This window comes from Falco punctatus (assembly GCF_963210335.1).
Source record: "Falco punctatus genome assembly, chromosome: 8".
In the NCBI taxonomy this organism is placed as follows: domain Eukaryota; kingdom Metazoa; phylum Chordata; class Aves; order Falconiformes; family Falconidae; genus Falco; species Falco punctatus.
The window spans coordinates 49,236,360-49,254,592 of record NC_137588.1 but is presented as its reverse complement, the minus strand read 5'-3'; the positions used below and the strand labels follow the sequence as shown (position 1 = coordinate 49,254,592).

Sequence of the window (18,233 nt, the reverse complement as noted above, 5' to 3'; positions counted from 1 at the left end):
GTGCGTGCTTCGGCTGAGGGGGCGCGGGCCGCCCGCGGGGGGGTCACGCCGCCGGCTCCCCGGGGGCCGTTCCGCGGGCGCACCGGGCCGGGGCCGCCCCCCGGGGGGTGAGCGCGAGGCGGCCGCGCTGCCGGGCGGGGAGCGGGGGCTCCGCCCGGGCCGGGCGCTGGGCGCGGCTGGCGCTCACGCCTCGCCGGGGGCTGGGGGTTCCGCTTGCGGCGGCGTGTCCCCGTCCGGGCTGAACAGAGCAGCCACCACCTCCCCCTCGGAAAAGAAAAAAAAAAAGAAAAACCCACCCCCCAGACTAGAACTCGGGGTTTCTTTCTTTTATCCTTCCTCGTCTCCCGGCTCGAAGAGATGCCGAGCCCTGACCCGCTGGGGCGGGGCCCCGGGCACCCTCACCCCGGCTGCGTGGGGAACGCGCTGCGGCTCCGGCCGTGTCGGCGGGGAGCGGAGGCAGCGGAGCCACAGCCCGCCGCGCCCCTGCCACCCGCACGGCTCCGGCAGCGGCGCGGGGGCAGCGCGGCGTTCGTGGAGGGAACAGCTGGGGCGCGGGCAGCCCCCTGGGTCCTGTAGTAGATACCGGGTGTCGCACCGCAACTTGTACCTGCGGAGTTGGCGCCGAGCGCAGCTCCAGTGCGGCGGGCAGGGTGGTGCGGTGCCCTGCGCTGGGGGGTGCGCACCCCCGCTCCCGCCCGGCCAGAGGCTGCTCACCGCGTGGCGCTTAGGGCCCGCGCCGGCGGGGCGGGCGGGCTGGTGTCCCCGCAGCGCAGGGGGCGGCATCCTCCTACCGCCGAGGGGAGAGAAGGAGAGAAAGGAAGGAGAAGGGAAGGGGAGGAAGGAAGGGAAGAGGAGAAGGCAAGGGAGGTGGCAGGCAGCTGGCCCTCGCCCACCCTGCTCTCCCACGGCCTGGGGCTCGCCAGATGGGGGTCACTTCATGGTGTTTTGAGGGACCTGAGGGTGGCAGCTAGCTCCAGGAACACAGGGCCACAAACTGGTTTTGCATGGGCATCATTTGGATAGGTATGTAAGCAAAACACATAGGTGTCTTTAGTGTCGGGTGGCTTAGCCCAAACTAACATTTTCTTCCTGCTACCATTAGGGTCAACATTTATTTTGTCTTTGGAGCTTTAAGCACCAGCAGATGCTGGAAGTGTTTCAGTAACTCCCTTGCAGTGCTCTTAAAGGACTTCTTCACAAGCATAAAGAAATGTTTCCATTCTGGTGAATACCAGAATATGTGTTGGAACTACGAAGGCCTTGAATCAGACATTACCTATAATGATAGAATGGGTTTGGCCAAATCTTATCAAGTTGAGAAGTATTTTTAAAATGAAATTCACAGTACTATATGTTTCTTCACACTTCCCTCCACCCCCCATTTGTCATCAATTAATGCTCTGTGAATCTGGTTAACAGCAAATCTGTTAGTTGAGACAAAAACTAGGTGAAATGATAGAGATAAGCAGGACAACAGAATGTTTAAGACATCCTTTATGACTTATGCTTTGCGTGAATGCAGTCATATTCTTTATATATATATATATATAAAACCACAACAGCTTAGTATTGCTTTACTTCATTATAGTTACTCTGAAGCCTTAATCAGCAGAAAATCAATGATGAATAAGAAATAGGGTTATATAAAACTCTATCAGAGATCAAAAGGTTTTCCCGTGGAGGTCAGTAAGCACCGTTTTAATGGAGAAAAAATGTGGCATTTTGAGGGGGGAGGGGAAGGCTAAAAAACTGCAGTTTGTTCTTGGGTTTTGTTTGTTTGTTTTTTCAAATATGTTGATATTCCTTCCTGATCTCTTCAGTAGTAGTTTTCAAAGTATCCTCAAAAAACAGCTGTTATGACTATGTTCCCTTCATAGGTGGGATACTAAGTCACAGCAAGAGGAAGTATTTTTAAAAGCACTAAAAAAAAGAAACCAGGAGGTTCATGGAAGGGGGAAATGGAGGCTATTAAGCAATTCAAGCATTAAAAGATAGTCCCTTTGTGGGTTTTTTTGTTGTTTTTTCCTCCCAAGATTGGACCCTTTAAATGTCATGCTTTTGGTGGAGTACATTAAGATGAGTTCCAGGAAATGTGTGTGGTGGCTCCGTCATGTTGTATAATGGAGTTCGTATCTATTCCTCGTGGCTTCCAGAGGTATTTTTTTAGGTATTCAACATGTGAAATTTTACCGTTTTATTCCAGATTTCACAAGTAAGAATCAGATTATTGTAAAAGAGAGTTGGCTGATAAGTAAAGTTTAGTATTGCTTTTGTGATTGTCACAGGAGAGAGAATGTCAAAAAATGGCAATGGCTGTAATAAACCATTTGGCTGAAAAATATTAAAAGTAAAAATAGTTAAACTTCTTTATTTATTAACTACTTTTTCACTTTGTCAGAAACTGTTTACTGAAAAGCTTTTGCTCTGATGTCTCTGATTTCCTAAAGTTGAAGAACATTTCAAATAACAGCCAGGTAGTTCAACAGTGGGTTTAGTCAGCTGAGTGGAAGAAATGACACAGTCTCAGTTGAGTTTCCATGGAATCAAAATGTGTATATTCTAAAGAAAAAAAGATACAGGGGAAAAAATAGACTTATTATTAAGTTTTGTTTATTTTTAAACACAGTGAGTAACTTGCTATGGATATTTTAAAGAGAATGAACATGCCTAAAAAAGCCGCATCTTGCTATTTATAATGTGATCTGGTTGCGTTTCAGAACTGTGGAACAGTTGTCTTAAAACTCAAACTAAAATGTGCATTTAAATATTATTTTTTTAAGCTTTAATAATTTCTAAACTAATGCCATCTTTGCTTTTTATAGAACTTTTATTATACATATGCTTTTTTGAACATTTATGTCACTTTTTAACAATTTTCTTAAAATACTATGTCTTAAAGTTCTCAAGAGTCAATCATGTCAAGTTCTTGCTGTTCTCAACATTCTATCAGTACTTTACATTTACCAAATTTTTTTTAGTCTTTTGCTTCACTATGCGTTCTCCGTTATTGGTGTGACAGGGATAAAGACAGGAACAGCTGTTCCGGTTCATACCAAAGGTTCATCAAAACCAATATTCTATGTCTGATGAGAGCTGATGGCATGCCAAGAGAAGTGTTTTAAGGGTGCTTTTATATGCCTTGTCAAGCCTTCTTGGTAGAATTTTACTCTATATTCTGAACCACAACAGACGGATAGTAAACCAGACATTCTTGAAACTACCCACCCTTTTTCTTATGTACTCATTTCCTGGAGTCATATTATAGATACAGCTTGAAACTATTTAATAAAAAAAACCCTCTTGCCTCATGTTGTAAGCAGGACTCCACACATACGCAGGCAGCAAGTAGGGTTTGTGCAGGTTTTTTTTATATACTGTTACAGCATTGCTTGTAGAGCAGGCTTTCCAGCATTTCTTACATCATCGCTACTGTGGTAACTTGGTGTAAAGTTAACTGCTCATCATGCATCTGTTAGAAGTGTGCAGAAATAGAAGTCTTTGGCATCCTCTAGGAGCCTTTCAGCTGACCTAGCACACTTGGTGGACTTGAAAATTTTGTTTCATGAGATAAGTGGAATTTTAGGTGTTCTATTATATAGTATATGACTATTCTACTTAATCATTACAGGAAGCAGTTTGAAACATTTGGTGAATTGTCAGGTGTTACTAGTAGAGTAGGACCTCATCTTGTAAGACCTTTGCATTATAAATATGAAAACTGCAAAACCTGTACATCAGGACGTGAGTAAACAGGGGCAAGTTGTAAAAATTAAGGTTTTGTCGCTATTTTCCATTCCCTCTGCTGTGCCCTGTATTAGAGATTTTTCTGTTTTCATCTTGGAACTTGGTTCTTTAATAGCTTTACTTTTTTCCTTTTTTTCATTTTTTGGTCATGTCTTGAAGGCTTGTTTTCGCTTCTTAGGGAAGCCTTCCCATCTGAGAGAGTTTTAAGCTTCCTTGGTACATGCCACAGAGCAAGCTCCTATTCAGGCAAGTCAGCAGGTCTTTGGACCCATAACAACAAATAATTTAAGGAGGGTTCTAGACTTTGTTCTCTGCTTCCACACTATCAAGGAAATATCCTTGTACCAAGATCAGCTCACAGAGCATGTTTTTTGATGAGCCCCAAATATTAAGGAACAACAGCAGTGGCCTTCTAATTTGTTGATATCCTTCTGCTTTTGTCATCTGTATCATAGCTGTAAAAGCAATATATATAGCATCTGGAATTGAATTCACAGCAGAAATAATCTCAGAATAGAAGTCAGCCTGAATATAGGTCAAGTTAGTGCATAGGAAGCCAACACATCTTCAAAGCTATGGCTCAGAGAAGTACTGAATGCTCAAGGGTATACTTAAGGCACGAATGTTGCATATTAATTCAGAGGACTGGGCAGTAAAACTAGGCTTTGTTCAGTTTTTAAGTGTGTTGCCCAGTGCTCTAAAATAAATTGTACGCTCTGTGAAGCTATGTACTCTTATTGACTCAGTGTAGGTTTGTACTTCATGTAGAGAACTTAAATTATCTAGTAGTGAAGAAAATCCTTTACGAGCCATACAGCTCTCTCCTGGAAGGTGGCCTTTGTCTTTTAAAGCAGAACATATCTCTACAGTGTGAAAGGAGCTCTCTGGCCACATTAGGAAGAAATCATGGCAGGCAAACCCATACCTTGTAGATAAGTTATTCTTTCCATCCCTAATGTTAATTGAGGTACAGGAGCTTCACATGAACTGGCTGACATTTAGGCACAGATGAAGGTAATCAGTTTACTGCTGTTTTAAAAAAGGGAAATAATCTGTGGGAGATACTTCAGGAATTGTTTGACATGCTGATGGCAGTCTTAAAAGGCCTTAACTTGTGAGGCAGTATTCAGAGTGATAGCAGGAGCAAAAATTTTAAACAGAAATGTACCAAGCAGGCAGTAGTACAAGTTGGTGCCACAGACATCTGAATTTTGAAATGTCATTTTAATGCATATTCCTCTATGATTTTACAAGTGAATACAATGGAGGGAATTAAATGTCCTTTGAAATTAGCACTCCCAAATAACCAGGAACATACTGATTATCTCCTGTTTTAGTTTTTCTGTCAAGCAAAATTTACAAAAGTACTGATTTCTATTCATTCATGAAATTACTGATTTCATAATATATTAACACTTATGAAATAGTGAAAACTAAATATTAACTATGTAAACAAATAAGAACTTAGGTATTAGTTATTATCACTTATTGAGTTGACAGTGATAAGAATGAAAGATTATTTTCCATAGCCGCTAAGAAATCCGTGACTCAGAGCCAAATTACAAGCTGCTTCTACTGGAGAAGCTTCTGCTGCTATTTTCTCTTTGTTTCCTTTGCGTGGCACTTAGTTATTTCTTCTATCGTGTAACACCAGCAGTCGCAGATAAATTTGTTCAGCCATGCATATAGTGACTAAGGTTGTAGTGTTTGGACCAAGTAGAGGTCATAAATGCTTTTAATTTATATTGATGCTATCATAAGTATTTAGTTTGCTCAAAAAGCAGTATTTAAGTGGTTTTATAATTCATACCAGCGATAGCATCACATGTGTTCCTTCACCCTGCCAGGATGTTACACGTAGCTTATGCTTGTGCAAGGTCTTTAACTTGTGCCTCTCACAACTAACATAATGTCTGATGATGATACTTCTTTTACCGTACCATTTTCATTTCTTGTCATAAATGGAACACTGGGATGTTAAGTATAGACAATACAAGATACATGGGATTTTCTTGTTGCCTCTGTTGTAGCCATTCTGCTAGCCTGTTGTATTTCCTCTGAGCAGTGAACAGGTAACAGTCATGGGTACAGTGGTTGGGGAGGGATGAAGGGCCTCACAGTGCTGTTCTGCTTTTATATTGGTTATGTAAGAGAAAGATCCAAAGGTATTATTGAAACAAGGTTTGTAGAGGAAAAAGGTGGTATGTTTTATTAAACCAACCAATATAACTGGAAAAAAAATAGATGCTTTCAGAGATGGTCCGTCTTCATGTCTGAAACAGAAGAAACAAAACCAAAAGGTTGGAAAAATTAGTTCTGAGTTCATGCCATCCAACTTGGTAATTGGCAAAGGCTTTTTGCTAGATGTAAAATACAGGAGGATATTGGTAAGTGAAAGTGGTCGTTTAGCTCTTTCACATAGCCAGAAGCTTTCATTTAGCACCAAACAATATGTAGTCAATGAGTGTTTCTGGCAAGTAGTCCCATATAGACATGAGTACTTCTGCAGTCTTTGGCCACTTTATTTCCTCGTAGTTTGCCGTCATGATGCTCCATGTTCTTGATAATGCTTCCAATGTGTTTTCCTGGCAGCAGGTTGTGGTGAGGGAGATTCAGCATCATTAAAACAATGCAATATGTTGAATGTTTTTAGCTATCCTATTGCTATGCAAGTTTTAAGTTGCAGACACGGACTATGTGTTTGCATGCAGTCTGATGAAATTCTAGACCTAAAACGCACAGAATGATCCAGACTTCTAGTAGAGTAAAGAAGTAAGGGATCGGGAAGTTTTCTGTGATTAAACTTGACTTGGCTTCCCCAGGTAAGATTGAGGGAAAACTCTGTTTAGTTGTTTTGTGTGTGGTGGTGAAAGTATATATATATATATATATTAAAAAAAAAAAGGGCTGGAAATCAGTTATTTATATCTCTGCGCAAAATTATATTACTCGTACATTTCAGTGTGTAGTTATTTTGTCATGTTTTATGGTGTGGTGCCTGTATGCTACTGGAGTACTCCTTGAGGAAGCTTACATGGAAGCACATTTAACAGAAGTAAAATACAAGTTTTGCATTCATGTTGGTCAAAGACCTAGCCTACTGTGTGGAAATGTGGCCGATTTATAGAATAGCTTACTTCCATAGGACAATAACTTGCTTTGCTCACTGGAGCTGTCAGTGCTCAAGCGATTCAGTGTCCACACATTTTTAGTTCAAACACGAGGTTGTTTCTTGAGGAAAAGAGTTTTAGTATAGTATGTAAGCTTATGCTTAGTTTTACCCACACAGTCTTGGATGTTTAATGAAAATAAAAAAAATGCATGCATGTTCTGAAGTGTTTTGTTGACCTTTGATATAAATACAGGGTTTTGATTGCATTGTGAATTTGTAGATAAGCACATAAGAATGAATAAATACTTCTAGAAGTATGTATATATGTGTTTGCGTCTTTTAAAAACTGTTGTCCTGAATATAATCTAGTACATTGTAAGGTACGTGGAAACTGCTTATCAAGACTTCTATAAGAAAAGCAATTTACCAATAAGGGTGAGAAAATACAAAATGGAATGGGAAAGAGATAGGAAAGATCTCTTCCCTAATTGTTACTGATTTCATGTTAGGTGTGCACAGGCATGTGACTATGCACACACTGCATAGACAGAGTAAGCTTCTTCGAGGAACTTGAAACTTAATTTTTTTTTTTCCTTTTTAAAAGGTAGCTGGACCCTTCCATTAGAGAGAGTATTTGCTAATAATATAATAAAAATACTCTGAAAAAATTTGCAATAACTGAACACATGGTTCTCTATTTGTCTTTCTTCTTCCTGTCCCCCTGAATCTTCAGGTGGGTGTTTATTTCCTTCATGTCTCGAAGACAAAAACTGGAGGCCTTTAAAGCAGCTACGCTGCTTTGATTCGATTCCTTACACCAACAGAGCAAGGAGAAATACTTGATGTAAACCATCACACAAAATGCTCCTTTGCTAGGTCAGCTAATGCTGTATTGATACACATACGGAGAGAGGTTTAAAAGCCCAGTGTTCTTAGGAATATTTTTCTGCTTATGGTAAATTTTACTCTTAAGCTCATGTGGTGAAGGTTATTCAGGAAGATTAGTGAGTATCTTATTTTAATCGATCCGTATTTATGTAAATGTACTCCCAGTCCCCAGGGGATAAAAAATGAAAGGTGAACATGGAAGCAATCACAAGTTTAGCAGGAAGTGTGGGGTTTGGGACAGTTTGCAAGCTTAAAGAGTTGTTTTTCCTATTTTACTTTACAAATATGAAAACTGAAGTCTGTCTTCCCAGAGCTTAATGTGACTGTTTGCGGTGAGATTCTAGAGGTTAACATTCATAGAAAAATGTTGATGCTTTTTAAATTTGTTATACAATAATGATATATATGTACTCAGTGTTGAAGGTGGCCACTGATTCTCTGATTCATGGGATTACATTCATGAACTCGTGTCCATAACCTTCTCTCTGGAATTGGGAAATCCTTACAAAAGAGGTTACTGAGTTATGCAGAGCTGTTAAAACATTTTTTTTAAAACTAGCTAGGTATCTTAAGACACAGATGCTTGAACGTAGCACTATGTGACTAGCATAAGCTAATACTGAAATATGCTGTACAGTTGAGATCTAGAGTCAGATTTCCAGAATCTTACACTACTGACGTAGTCCTTCCTTTTCCCTAATAGTGTTGAGGTGCAAGGATCCAAGCAGAGGCCAAACTAAGATGCTGCAGCAAAATGAAAATATATGTTTTTTTTCACGTTTATACATTTCTACTGCCCTCTTAACCTTGCATCTCCATGTAATAGCCAAGTGTGATTGTGGGCTTGTGTTGGCTCTGCAGAAAAATATTATGCTTTTTGGCCAGCTGACCAATTGCCAGTTGGCTAAAAGCTTATTTACCTTTACCTTAAAAGAGTAAAAGGTATAAACAAAGCAAAGTACAGAAGCTGTCCTAATGTTACAAATGGTGTCTATATATAGTTAGAAAAAAACACAAACCAAACAAAAAAAAAAACCAAACAACACCCCCCACACACCCATCTTGCATGAAAACTAACCCTATTTGTATAAGGACTTAGCATGTGGACCTTTTCTAAATGAGTAGGAATTTACAATTAAATTTAGTTTTTACCTTGTAATTGCTTTTTTAAAAATTGGAAATCTGATTGTCTCTCTGATAGGTGCCTTTAAAAATGTTAGTTCTGGGTCATTTCTTTCTTCTACTACTTAGTGCAACTTCATACAGAAATAACAAGATAAATAGAAGAAAGTGTCTGTAATACCTCTCTTTTGTTTTTTTTTAAATACAAATTTATCAATGCTAATATGTTTTGTTGCTATGAAAACTCAGTTATCAACATTAAACATTTGTTCAGTCATTTGTTTATCAGTGGCAGTTTGTTAGTAGTTATAAGTAGAATTCCATCTGCCAGTTAAACTGTATTGTAAATTGACGTAGAATTAGCAGCTCCTGTTTTTTGGGGGGTGGGGGGAGGTGTCTTTCCTAATGAATATATGAACTTAATTGCACATAAATGCATCTCTGGAAGATGGGTGAGGGGAATCTCAGGTATACCACACACAAGTATGCCAATCAGGCGAAAACAGGCACACATTGTGATTATCTCAGTTTTCAAACCTGGAAGAGACAAGATATGTGTTGCTAAATGAGAGAGGCAGTATGTCATGCTCACTGAGATAAAAACAGAAGCTGCCAGACACTTTGGCTTTATTCTACGAATTCTTTGCTTCAGAACTCTCCTATCTTTTCTTCATGCTTATTCTCCCTCACATTCTCATTCTTTCTCTTTCTCTCATTGCTGTCTCGATCTCTCTCTTATTGTTCTCTCCCTCTTTTCCTGTCTTTGATGCACATACGTTGTCACATTTCATTGACTCTCCCCTCTTCTCTGTTCTTACACTTACGCCTAGTGGTGCTTTAGCCAGAGCTTGCAGCCTCTCAGGCGAGTTTTAGTCATGTGTGAAGCTCAGTTTGATCGAGCGCTCCTTTTCTGCCTTTTCACTCTTGCAAAAGATTAAAAGGTGGCGTCACATCGCTCCCCTGCTCTTTCCCGCAGGAGGGACTTAAAAGGGACAACAAAAACTAATCACTTTCAATAAGCGTTTTCTTGCAAAAAAGGGACTTAGCTGTGCAATTTGAGGCTGGTGGTGAGGATTGGGAAGGCTAGAGGATGCTTCATACTGCTAACAAGGGAAGGAAGCCTTCAACTGAAGCAGGTAAGAAGTGCCTGAATCCGAATGTTTTATGGAGTGGCTTGGTCAGAGCAGTAGATTTTCAGCGTTTTGTAACTGAGGCAAGCAACTGCAGCAAGAGGCAGCATCGGTGTTGTATCAGATTCCTTTTGTTTAAGATGTAAAGTATGTGCTATAAATTGGATTAGAAATGGGTTTGTGAAGATGCTGTATTCACACTGAATGATTGTTTTTTTCCTCTTTTATGTATCAAAATAAATCAGAGAACCGGTTTTTGTGAAAGCTGGACTTTGCTTAAGGTTAAATTCAATGCTTGAATCTCGGTATGAGAAAAGCTTTTGAGTCTTGTAACCTTCGAGGAGCTTGGCATTCAGCAATTTGGTTGCAACAGCTGAAATAAAATTTAATTGTAGTTATTTACTGTTTATTTAGTAAGGTAAAATCTAGCATTGAGTTTAGGTCTAGGTGAATATGGTTTGTTTGCCTGGCATTTCATCGGATGAATAGCTATACCCTTTTAGGCATACTGTAAAACCTATTTCGTGTTTATGTTTTGTAAATTGAGATTAAGTAGCATCCTGAATGAAATACGTGACTAAAACTCATAAACTGCATCTGTGTTTAGTAAAGCAATCACCAAATTAGAATAATGGATTTATGTCAGTTGTCAAATGGAGTTAACTCTGAAAGTGCTGTCCACAAGTGCACTTGGATTACAATAAAGGGCTTTCTGTTTAACAGTTATTGAAAGGAGCTAATTTATCACGCAAAGCCTATGAACTTAAGTCCTGTGATAATATAAAATTATATAGCTTAAAGTGTCTGTGGTTTTGGGAGACGTGCCTTTTTATTCTTTATAAAAATGCATTGAGGCTCTGTAGGGATTCCAAAGGCAAAAATAATTTTAATTACTTTTTAAATGTTACATGCCAATAAGTGCATTTTATTCACAAATGGAATATTGAGCTCTTGGGACCTCTGTTTCTGGTCTTTGCTGGCTTTGGTGCCTTTTTTTCTCTCCCTGCATTTCTGCACCTATATTTTACAGTTGCTCTCTGTATGAGCAAACTAAGACTCTAAACAGAAGGAATGGATTCTGAGCAGCAGTGATGCTCTGAATTTTCGTTGTCATACTGAAAAGTGAACAAGCAGTTAAGGACAGTTAGACTATTATTAGGGATTTAAAGGGAAGCAAATAATATTGCAGTGATCAGAGTTATTTGTAAAAGTAGAGTACTAATTAACTGGCTCCAAAAGCAGAGCTATGAAAACCTAACTTCATAAGCTGTCACAGAGTAAACATTGCTAGGTAGATTTTAGTGTTGCAGACCTACAAATGAGCATACTGCAGATAGAAATTAATATGTTTACTTGAGAACTTTTGTCTTTATGCAAGTTTACCCTCATGACTCAGTCCTGCATGCAGGCGTATGAATGCGCAGTGCTATGTACCTTGCAAAATTCAGTGGCAGTGCTTTCTGTGTACATTTGCAGTAGCTGATTTTACAAGATAGGCAGTGACAAGCCACCACACAGCTGAATGGGATCAAGCCCCAAGGGAAGCAGAGTCTCCCATCGGTGTAGAGGGACTTCAAGCGTTGCTACTTTATCTTCAATGGTAGTTAATCATACATATTCATCCTTATATAAAAGGATAGATTTTTTTTCTGGGGACTTAAAATCAGACAAAAGAACTTGTAAATGTTGTCACTGATTTATAGTGGACATTTTTACTTTTTAACTATAGCTTTGCTGAACTTGATATTGCTTATTATTTGGCATTGCCATTACACCTCCTTTTCAGCTTTCAAAATGCTTCTGTATGTTCTTCCAAGCTCTTTTTATGTTACAGATCTGTTTACATACAAGTGCTTGGGAGCAAACTCAAATTGAGAGTAACTTGTCTGACTGAAATGGAAGTCCTGGATGTAATGTGGTACTTCATATAATATTTTGTGACTTAAATAAAGTACATCTGAGTTAAATGGTAGGTGACTTTTGATATGAATTAGCTTAGGCATAAAGAATTTTTTCCTTATGAAGTGGCAGAAAATTAGAAGGCTGAAGACGAGCTAACTTGATCTGTTTGAGCCCAGATGCAGGATCTGAATTGCAAATCGTTTATCTCTTCTTTTGGCATTTGCTAACTCTGCCCTACTAGATGTTAAATGGGTGATTAATAGAAATAGCAGCATTTTACTGATGTTCCAGTAGATGTTGCTGGAGAGCAAAGTAAAGATTACTTCATAGAGGAAAAGAAATGCAGTGACATTACAAAAGCCAAAGAAAAATCTCAAGGCGAATGGTTATACAGGCTGTTGGTAGTTTAATAATAATAATTTTTTACATCATCATCCTAGGTTCTAGTCAATCTGAAAACCTGAAAAGGTACACCTGCTGAAACAAGGCCCACATCGAGGCAACTGTATTTTTTTAAGGTTGTTAGTTTTCACTTGACACTTTTAACATTTTATCACCAGTGTTAACATTGTTTCACATGCATGTTTTCTCAGAGGAAGAGCTGAGAGATATACCTAGAAGTTGGGGGGTGGGAGGATGTTTTGTTTTTTAAATGCATTCACAATGTGCAAATATTTAATTATAAATTAAGAAATTAAATTCATGCAACCTCAAAATTCAAATTCCAATGCAGTGAAGTTGCTTTCCTTTGAGAACAGTAAGCTTACCATATCGACACATAACATAAAAAGCAAAACCCCACCCTCTTTCTTAATGTGTAAGTTGTTTTTTTATTTGTACGTATATTTTTTTAACTACGATCAGCTGTGAGTTAACATCTTCTTATGTGCTTAAATTCTAAGAAATCCTATGATGACTGTCAGATTAATAAATTGTAGAGTAAGTAATGCCAAATGCATGGGTAGAAAACTGTGATGTCCTATGCGAAAACTACTGTTTTATTAATTAATCTGAAAAAATGATAAAGCAGTCCCAAAGGAGTGGAGAATTCTAGTATATAGGCACTAACTGATGCAATTTCAGGCAACCACTGACCTCTATCTGTGGGAATATTTATTTTTGGAGATGATTGTCAGCACTAACTGATTTCAAATTCAAAACAGCAATGTGTGTTGTGTTGTTTTTTTAATCCTAGCTTTTCATGTGAAGTAGGATAAACATGCAAAACTTAGAGCAGTCATAATAAAAATGTGATTTCTCTCCATTCAGCTGGTTTGCACCTATTTATACCTTAAATTAAAAAAATAAAAAAAGGAAAAACAAGAATTAGCTCTAAGTTTAACTTTCAGACTTAATTTTGTAATACATAGCAGCATGGCTTTATTTAGTTTGCTACTTACTGTAAAGGAAATTTCAGTTTCTGCATCTAATTGGAAAAAAATGCAGATAGAAAAATATGTGGCAGATCTCTACAGACATCTCCCATGTCATTTGAGTTGTAGAATATTTACTGTAGTTTGGTTTTAGTATTTTTATGGGTTTTTGCAGATACGTGCGCCAACAGTTCTTTAATCTGACAAGCTTTAGGTTGATGCTGTTTTCCCATACAGATTTGCTATTACCAGTAGGGGTTTTCTTTAATTTTCTGCTTCTTTAATTTATTGTTGAATTTGTGCATGCATGCAACTGTGTACATACTAAGGTTATTTCCTTCATGTTCAAAATCTGTTTGCGTACTTCGTATACAGAAGTGAAATCTTCCTGTGTTTCATGAGTATAGTTTAGGAAATGTCAATGCTATAAATATTTATTGAATAGTCATGTGTAGTTTTTTGTGGTTGGGTTTGGTTTTTTGTTTTTTTTTCTCTAACTTATAAGTTCCTAGGGCTTTAGAGACAATTAGCAATTAATACTGAACATTGTACATCTCAGCTGGGCATGACCAGAAGTTTATGAGCACTTTTCCATTTTCACAGTTCTGTCATTCAGAAAAATAAGTCTGACTGTTACCAGTGAGAGAATATTACCAGATTTCTGTTCTTGTACCTTCTCTACTTCAGTTTACTTTCAGACTTGTCAGTTCAATGAAATGGTATGTAATTTAGTTTAAAAGATTGTAATATGTCATCAGTTTCTAAAGAGAATTCCCTGTTGAAAACATTGGCAAATTCAGTTTAAAGGCTTATGACACAATATAGCCCTAAGGAATAAACTTTTATTTTTGTATTTCTCAGTCTTCAAAGTCATGAAGAGAAAAGTGAGCATACTTGTATAGTGGAATTTTGTTTATGAGTACGCTATGAAAAGCTCAGAATAGCTGAATAGGGTAAATAATTCTGGCCACAATTGAATCTATTGCCAATTTCTCAGTAGCAGCGATATTGTATTTCTGAGTTTGTCCATGGATGCTTATGTATGTATAAGCAAACACATAAATCCAAATCTATGTATTCTAATTTAAGCACATTTCAAATTTAAAAATACATACATAGTGTCATGTTATTGGAACAGAGGAGGAATGGATGTCTAGGAGTTTTTGCAGTAAGTTATTGAAATATAAAGCTGTAATGTGTACATAGGCACATGTACTGCAGATAATAATAATTTAGTGACTTATTTGGGAAGCTTGTTTCAAATGCATCTATATGATTTGTTTCATCACTGTGGTGGTTTCATTAATACTTAATATAAGATGAATAAAATATTTTTTTAAAAAAACAACCAGAAATGGGATTTGGCAATGAAATTATCTTAAGGTTGTTACTTCTAAAGGAAAAGACATGGATATATATATTTTCCTCATTTATGCTGAAGTAACTCCTGAGTAACTTGAAATAGTGGATCTAAGTTCTCTTTTAGCTGTATGGTATAAGATATGTTTAGGTAATGCAGTTCTTACTCTGTGTGCAGTTTTTGAAAGGTATGGGGTTCAGTTGCTATCTATAGCCTGTATTAATTTAATAAAATTCAACCTGTACCTCATAGCTGATTCCAAATCATATGAAATTTGTATTCTGTTATCACATGCAATATGATTTATAACAGTGTAAAACACTGCATTAAAAAAGTTTATCCCCCCCCCCCCCAAAGTTGAAGGGGGGCAGGGAAAGTAGCTAAAAACTTCTTAGCTAAAGCTTTTTGAAGTAGGACATTTTTTTTTCAGTTCAGTCTTCTAAACTTATCTTTGTCTGAGATTCTGGAGTATAAAGTCATGTGAAAGTATCTTATGAGTGATCCTTCTCTATAAAACATCAGCAGTATTAGAAAACCCCTTGAATGTTTTTTGGGCATTTTGATCATGAAACTTAAACCAAAGTATTTTCAACTGGAAAATATGCCTTTAAATTTTCACGTTTATTTTGTATGTATTTGTGGTAATGTTTTTTGTTATACTTGACCACACAGTATTACCAAGGAATGGCTCATAACAACATCAGTTATGCTAGTGTTGTTATGGAGGAACAGAGTCTTTTCTGTTCCCCTTGTTTATCTTTATTATTGGATTAAGGTCTATTTTGAATAGATTTTAGTTGACAAATTCAACTCCTTCAACCCTTTCTGTTTGGTCTAAATGTCAAACCCAACACAGGCTTTTGCGCGTTGTTTTCCGTGGCAGCAAAATGGAGACAAGGAAACTGCTGCAAGATGTTATCATTTGGTGGGGGAGGAAGTGTCGATACTGAGTTGAGAGACTTTTCTTCTCTCCCTACGTGCAATAACTCCTATTTTTCATTAACTAGGAGCTTCTGGGTTTGTGGCACTCCCTCCCCAGTAGGCATTCATGCTTAAATGAAACCTGGATTGTCTCCGTATTTATATTGTTATTCATACTCGTAGCTTAATTATATACATAACAGATAAAGAAGACTGTGGTGTGTTTGGGTTGGAAGAAGGACACAGCGAGGAAAAGGAAGAAAATAGCAAGAGATTCTTCATGTCTAGAAAACACAAGAAAGTAAATGTTTCTAAGAACAGTTTTTGATTGGAGTAAAAACCCTAACATCAAATACTACATACAGGTTTCAGTAAAGGCAATCTATTGTGACATTGCTCTAGTATGTGTACATGCATATAAATAATGTATATGTGCTATACATATATACATACAGTCTCTAGAGGTCAGTAGAATGTAAGGAATGGGCAGATGTTCAGTTTCCTAATGTGAGACTTCAAGATGCAGCGTATCAGTTTTTACCACCTAGAAAAGATGAATATGTTGCTAATGAAATTTGGAAGTGAAGTAATTAATCAGAGTTAACAAAGAGCTGAATGAAAGAGAATCATGTCTGTCTTGTTGCAGAAATGAGTGTAAATTATTTGTTTTGGGCAAATTCCTGATAAATGCTCATTTACGTTGTAAGAAACTTGACAGAAATCCAAACTATGATTACTGTATTATAGTTCATTATATTGCATCTCCTCACTATCTTTTTTGAGATGATCTTTTAGAATGACTGAAATTAAAATTGAAATGGTCTTTTGAGACAGCATATGTCAAATGCTAAGCAAATCAGGACTACAGTGCAGGCAACACTTGGGGTTTTTTTCCATGTTTACCCAGTTAGTTTTGGCCAGCCTTAACAAATTAATTGTTTTATGCTTGTTCGCCGCCTTCTAAAATGAAATCTTCTGAATAAACTGATCACTTATGGTTGAAAGTTCTATTTTATTTTTAAAAACTGTTTTGATAATTTCTTATTATAAGCTGCAAGTTTGTGTGGCTTTTTTTTTTTTTTTAATATTCCATGAATTTATTTTATTTTGGTTTGTTTTCTGGGAAACTAAGCAGATGTAGAACTTTTATCTCTGAAGGAGCTGATTTGAATTCTAATTTATACTGTGAGTGAAAAGGAGTTTTGTGTTTCTGGTGGTGTTTTATAGATCTAACATCAAAATTTAAAACAACTGTAATTTTATCCTAAAGAATAGTTGAGAAAGATAGGAAAGGGAGTTATAGATGGAGTGCGAGTTGATACAGTCCTTTCAAGGAGATCTGCATTAGAGCAGGCAAGCAAGGTATGCAGGTTTTTAAATTTATTCTTTATTTGTTTGGTTCACAGTTATTGTGGTTTGGATGCAGAGTTTTGGATTATATATTGAAAAAAAACTTAGACTGTTCTGAACAATAAAAGTGTTTGAGCTAGCTGAATGAGAAAGTAGATTTTTTTTTTTTATAGGTTTACTGATTCTGGAACACGTGTGAGTACATTGTTTTATGTTTCCACCCTTTCTGGAGGAGAATGATAAACTAGTTCGTTACATTACGGGACTGATTTTTGTAGTCAGTATCAGACCAATAAGATGCTGGAGTCGAAGTCCACTGTAGTGAACACAGAAATAATAAGCTTTATAAATCTGGTGGCAGTCTGCTAGCAATTCAGTTATGTGTTGATTCATGGAGGTGATTCCATGATGGCAACTGCTGGGTGTGTTTGGTTTCAGTACTGTCTAGATTGTGGGGTTTTCTTTCTTTCTTTTTACTAAAATCGTATTTTTTCCTCACATTTGTAAGAAACATCTGAAAAGAAAAAAAAACACTTCTAGAACTTACTCATACTCACCACACATTAAATCACCAACCACTGATCAAATGTTTTTTCACCTTTAGTCCAAAAAGAAAACGTAATAGTTCTTAAAAAGTGCAACTGGGTAGTATGTATCCATAGCATACCCTCTATTGTTCAATTTGATAAATGATTGTGCTGCAACGTAAGTCCTTTTAAGGCATACTTGCATAGGAAAATGGACTAATGTAGCTTTAGCACTCGCTGTGCACTCCTATGGTTACGCATGGCTTTTAGTACCTTTCAAGATGCTTGCAGTTGCTGCCTAACCACACTACCTACACTTGAAAAAAATATTTGATTATAGAGTCAGGCTTTGTTACACTTGCACATATATATTGTTGTATAAACAGTGCAGTTAGGCTGTTAAATTTATCCATATCTACAGATCCTTACAAATTATTGGTTTGTATGGTCTCTTTTTCTCTTTTAAAAGAGGCTATTTGTGTGGCATTTGATACCTTTGTTCTGTTCATGTTGCAGTTATGTTTTGTATTGTAAAATATTGATAGGACTATTCCTGTCCTAGACTTAGTTACGTCAGCAATTCCCTTTTTACTTGGCTTCCAGTTATTTCTGTTGTTTGCCTGGAAGGTATGCTTCAAAAAAATCTGTGATGTCCCTAGATACTTTGGAAGTCATCTTTCAAAACAGTGTGTGGAACATTTTTAACTGTGAGCTAAGCAGGGTTAATTGCTGCAGAAGCCATCCTGTTTTTCTTCCCCCATTGTTCTTTGAGTGTACTGAAAACTTTCTTTAAGCATTAGATAT

The 18,233-nt window shown here is 37.5% G+C and overlaps 1 protein-coding gene across 20 annotated transcripts in view; it reads left to right on the top strand.

Annotated features, from left to right (window-relative positions):
* TENM2 (teneurin transmembrane protein 2) overlaps nt 1-18,233 on the top strand; it is a 1,028,597-nt gene that overhangs the window by 636,347 nt on the left and 374,017 nt on the right. For 3 of the 20 annotated variants that reach the window (XM_080399946.1, XM_080399945.1, XM_080399944.1), the window contains exon 1: nt 848-10,002. The exons of the other annotated variants lie outside the window; for them this stretch is intronic. In XM_080399946.1, the coding sequence (XP_080256072.1) occupies nt 9,957-10,002 (46 nt within the window). In that variant the 5' untranslated portion in view covers nt 848-9,956. Of the gene's footprint in view, nt 1-847; nt 10,003-18,233 lie in introns of those variants that run through there. 20 annotated transcript variants of the gene reach the window in all.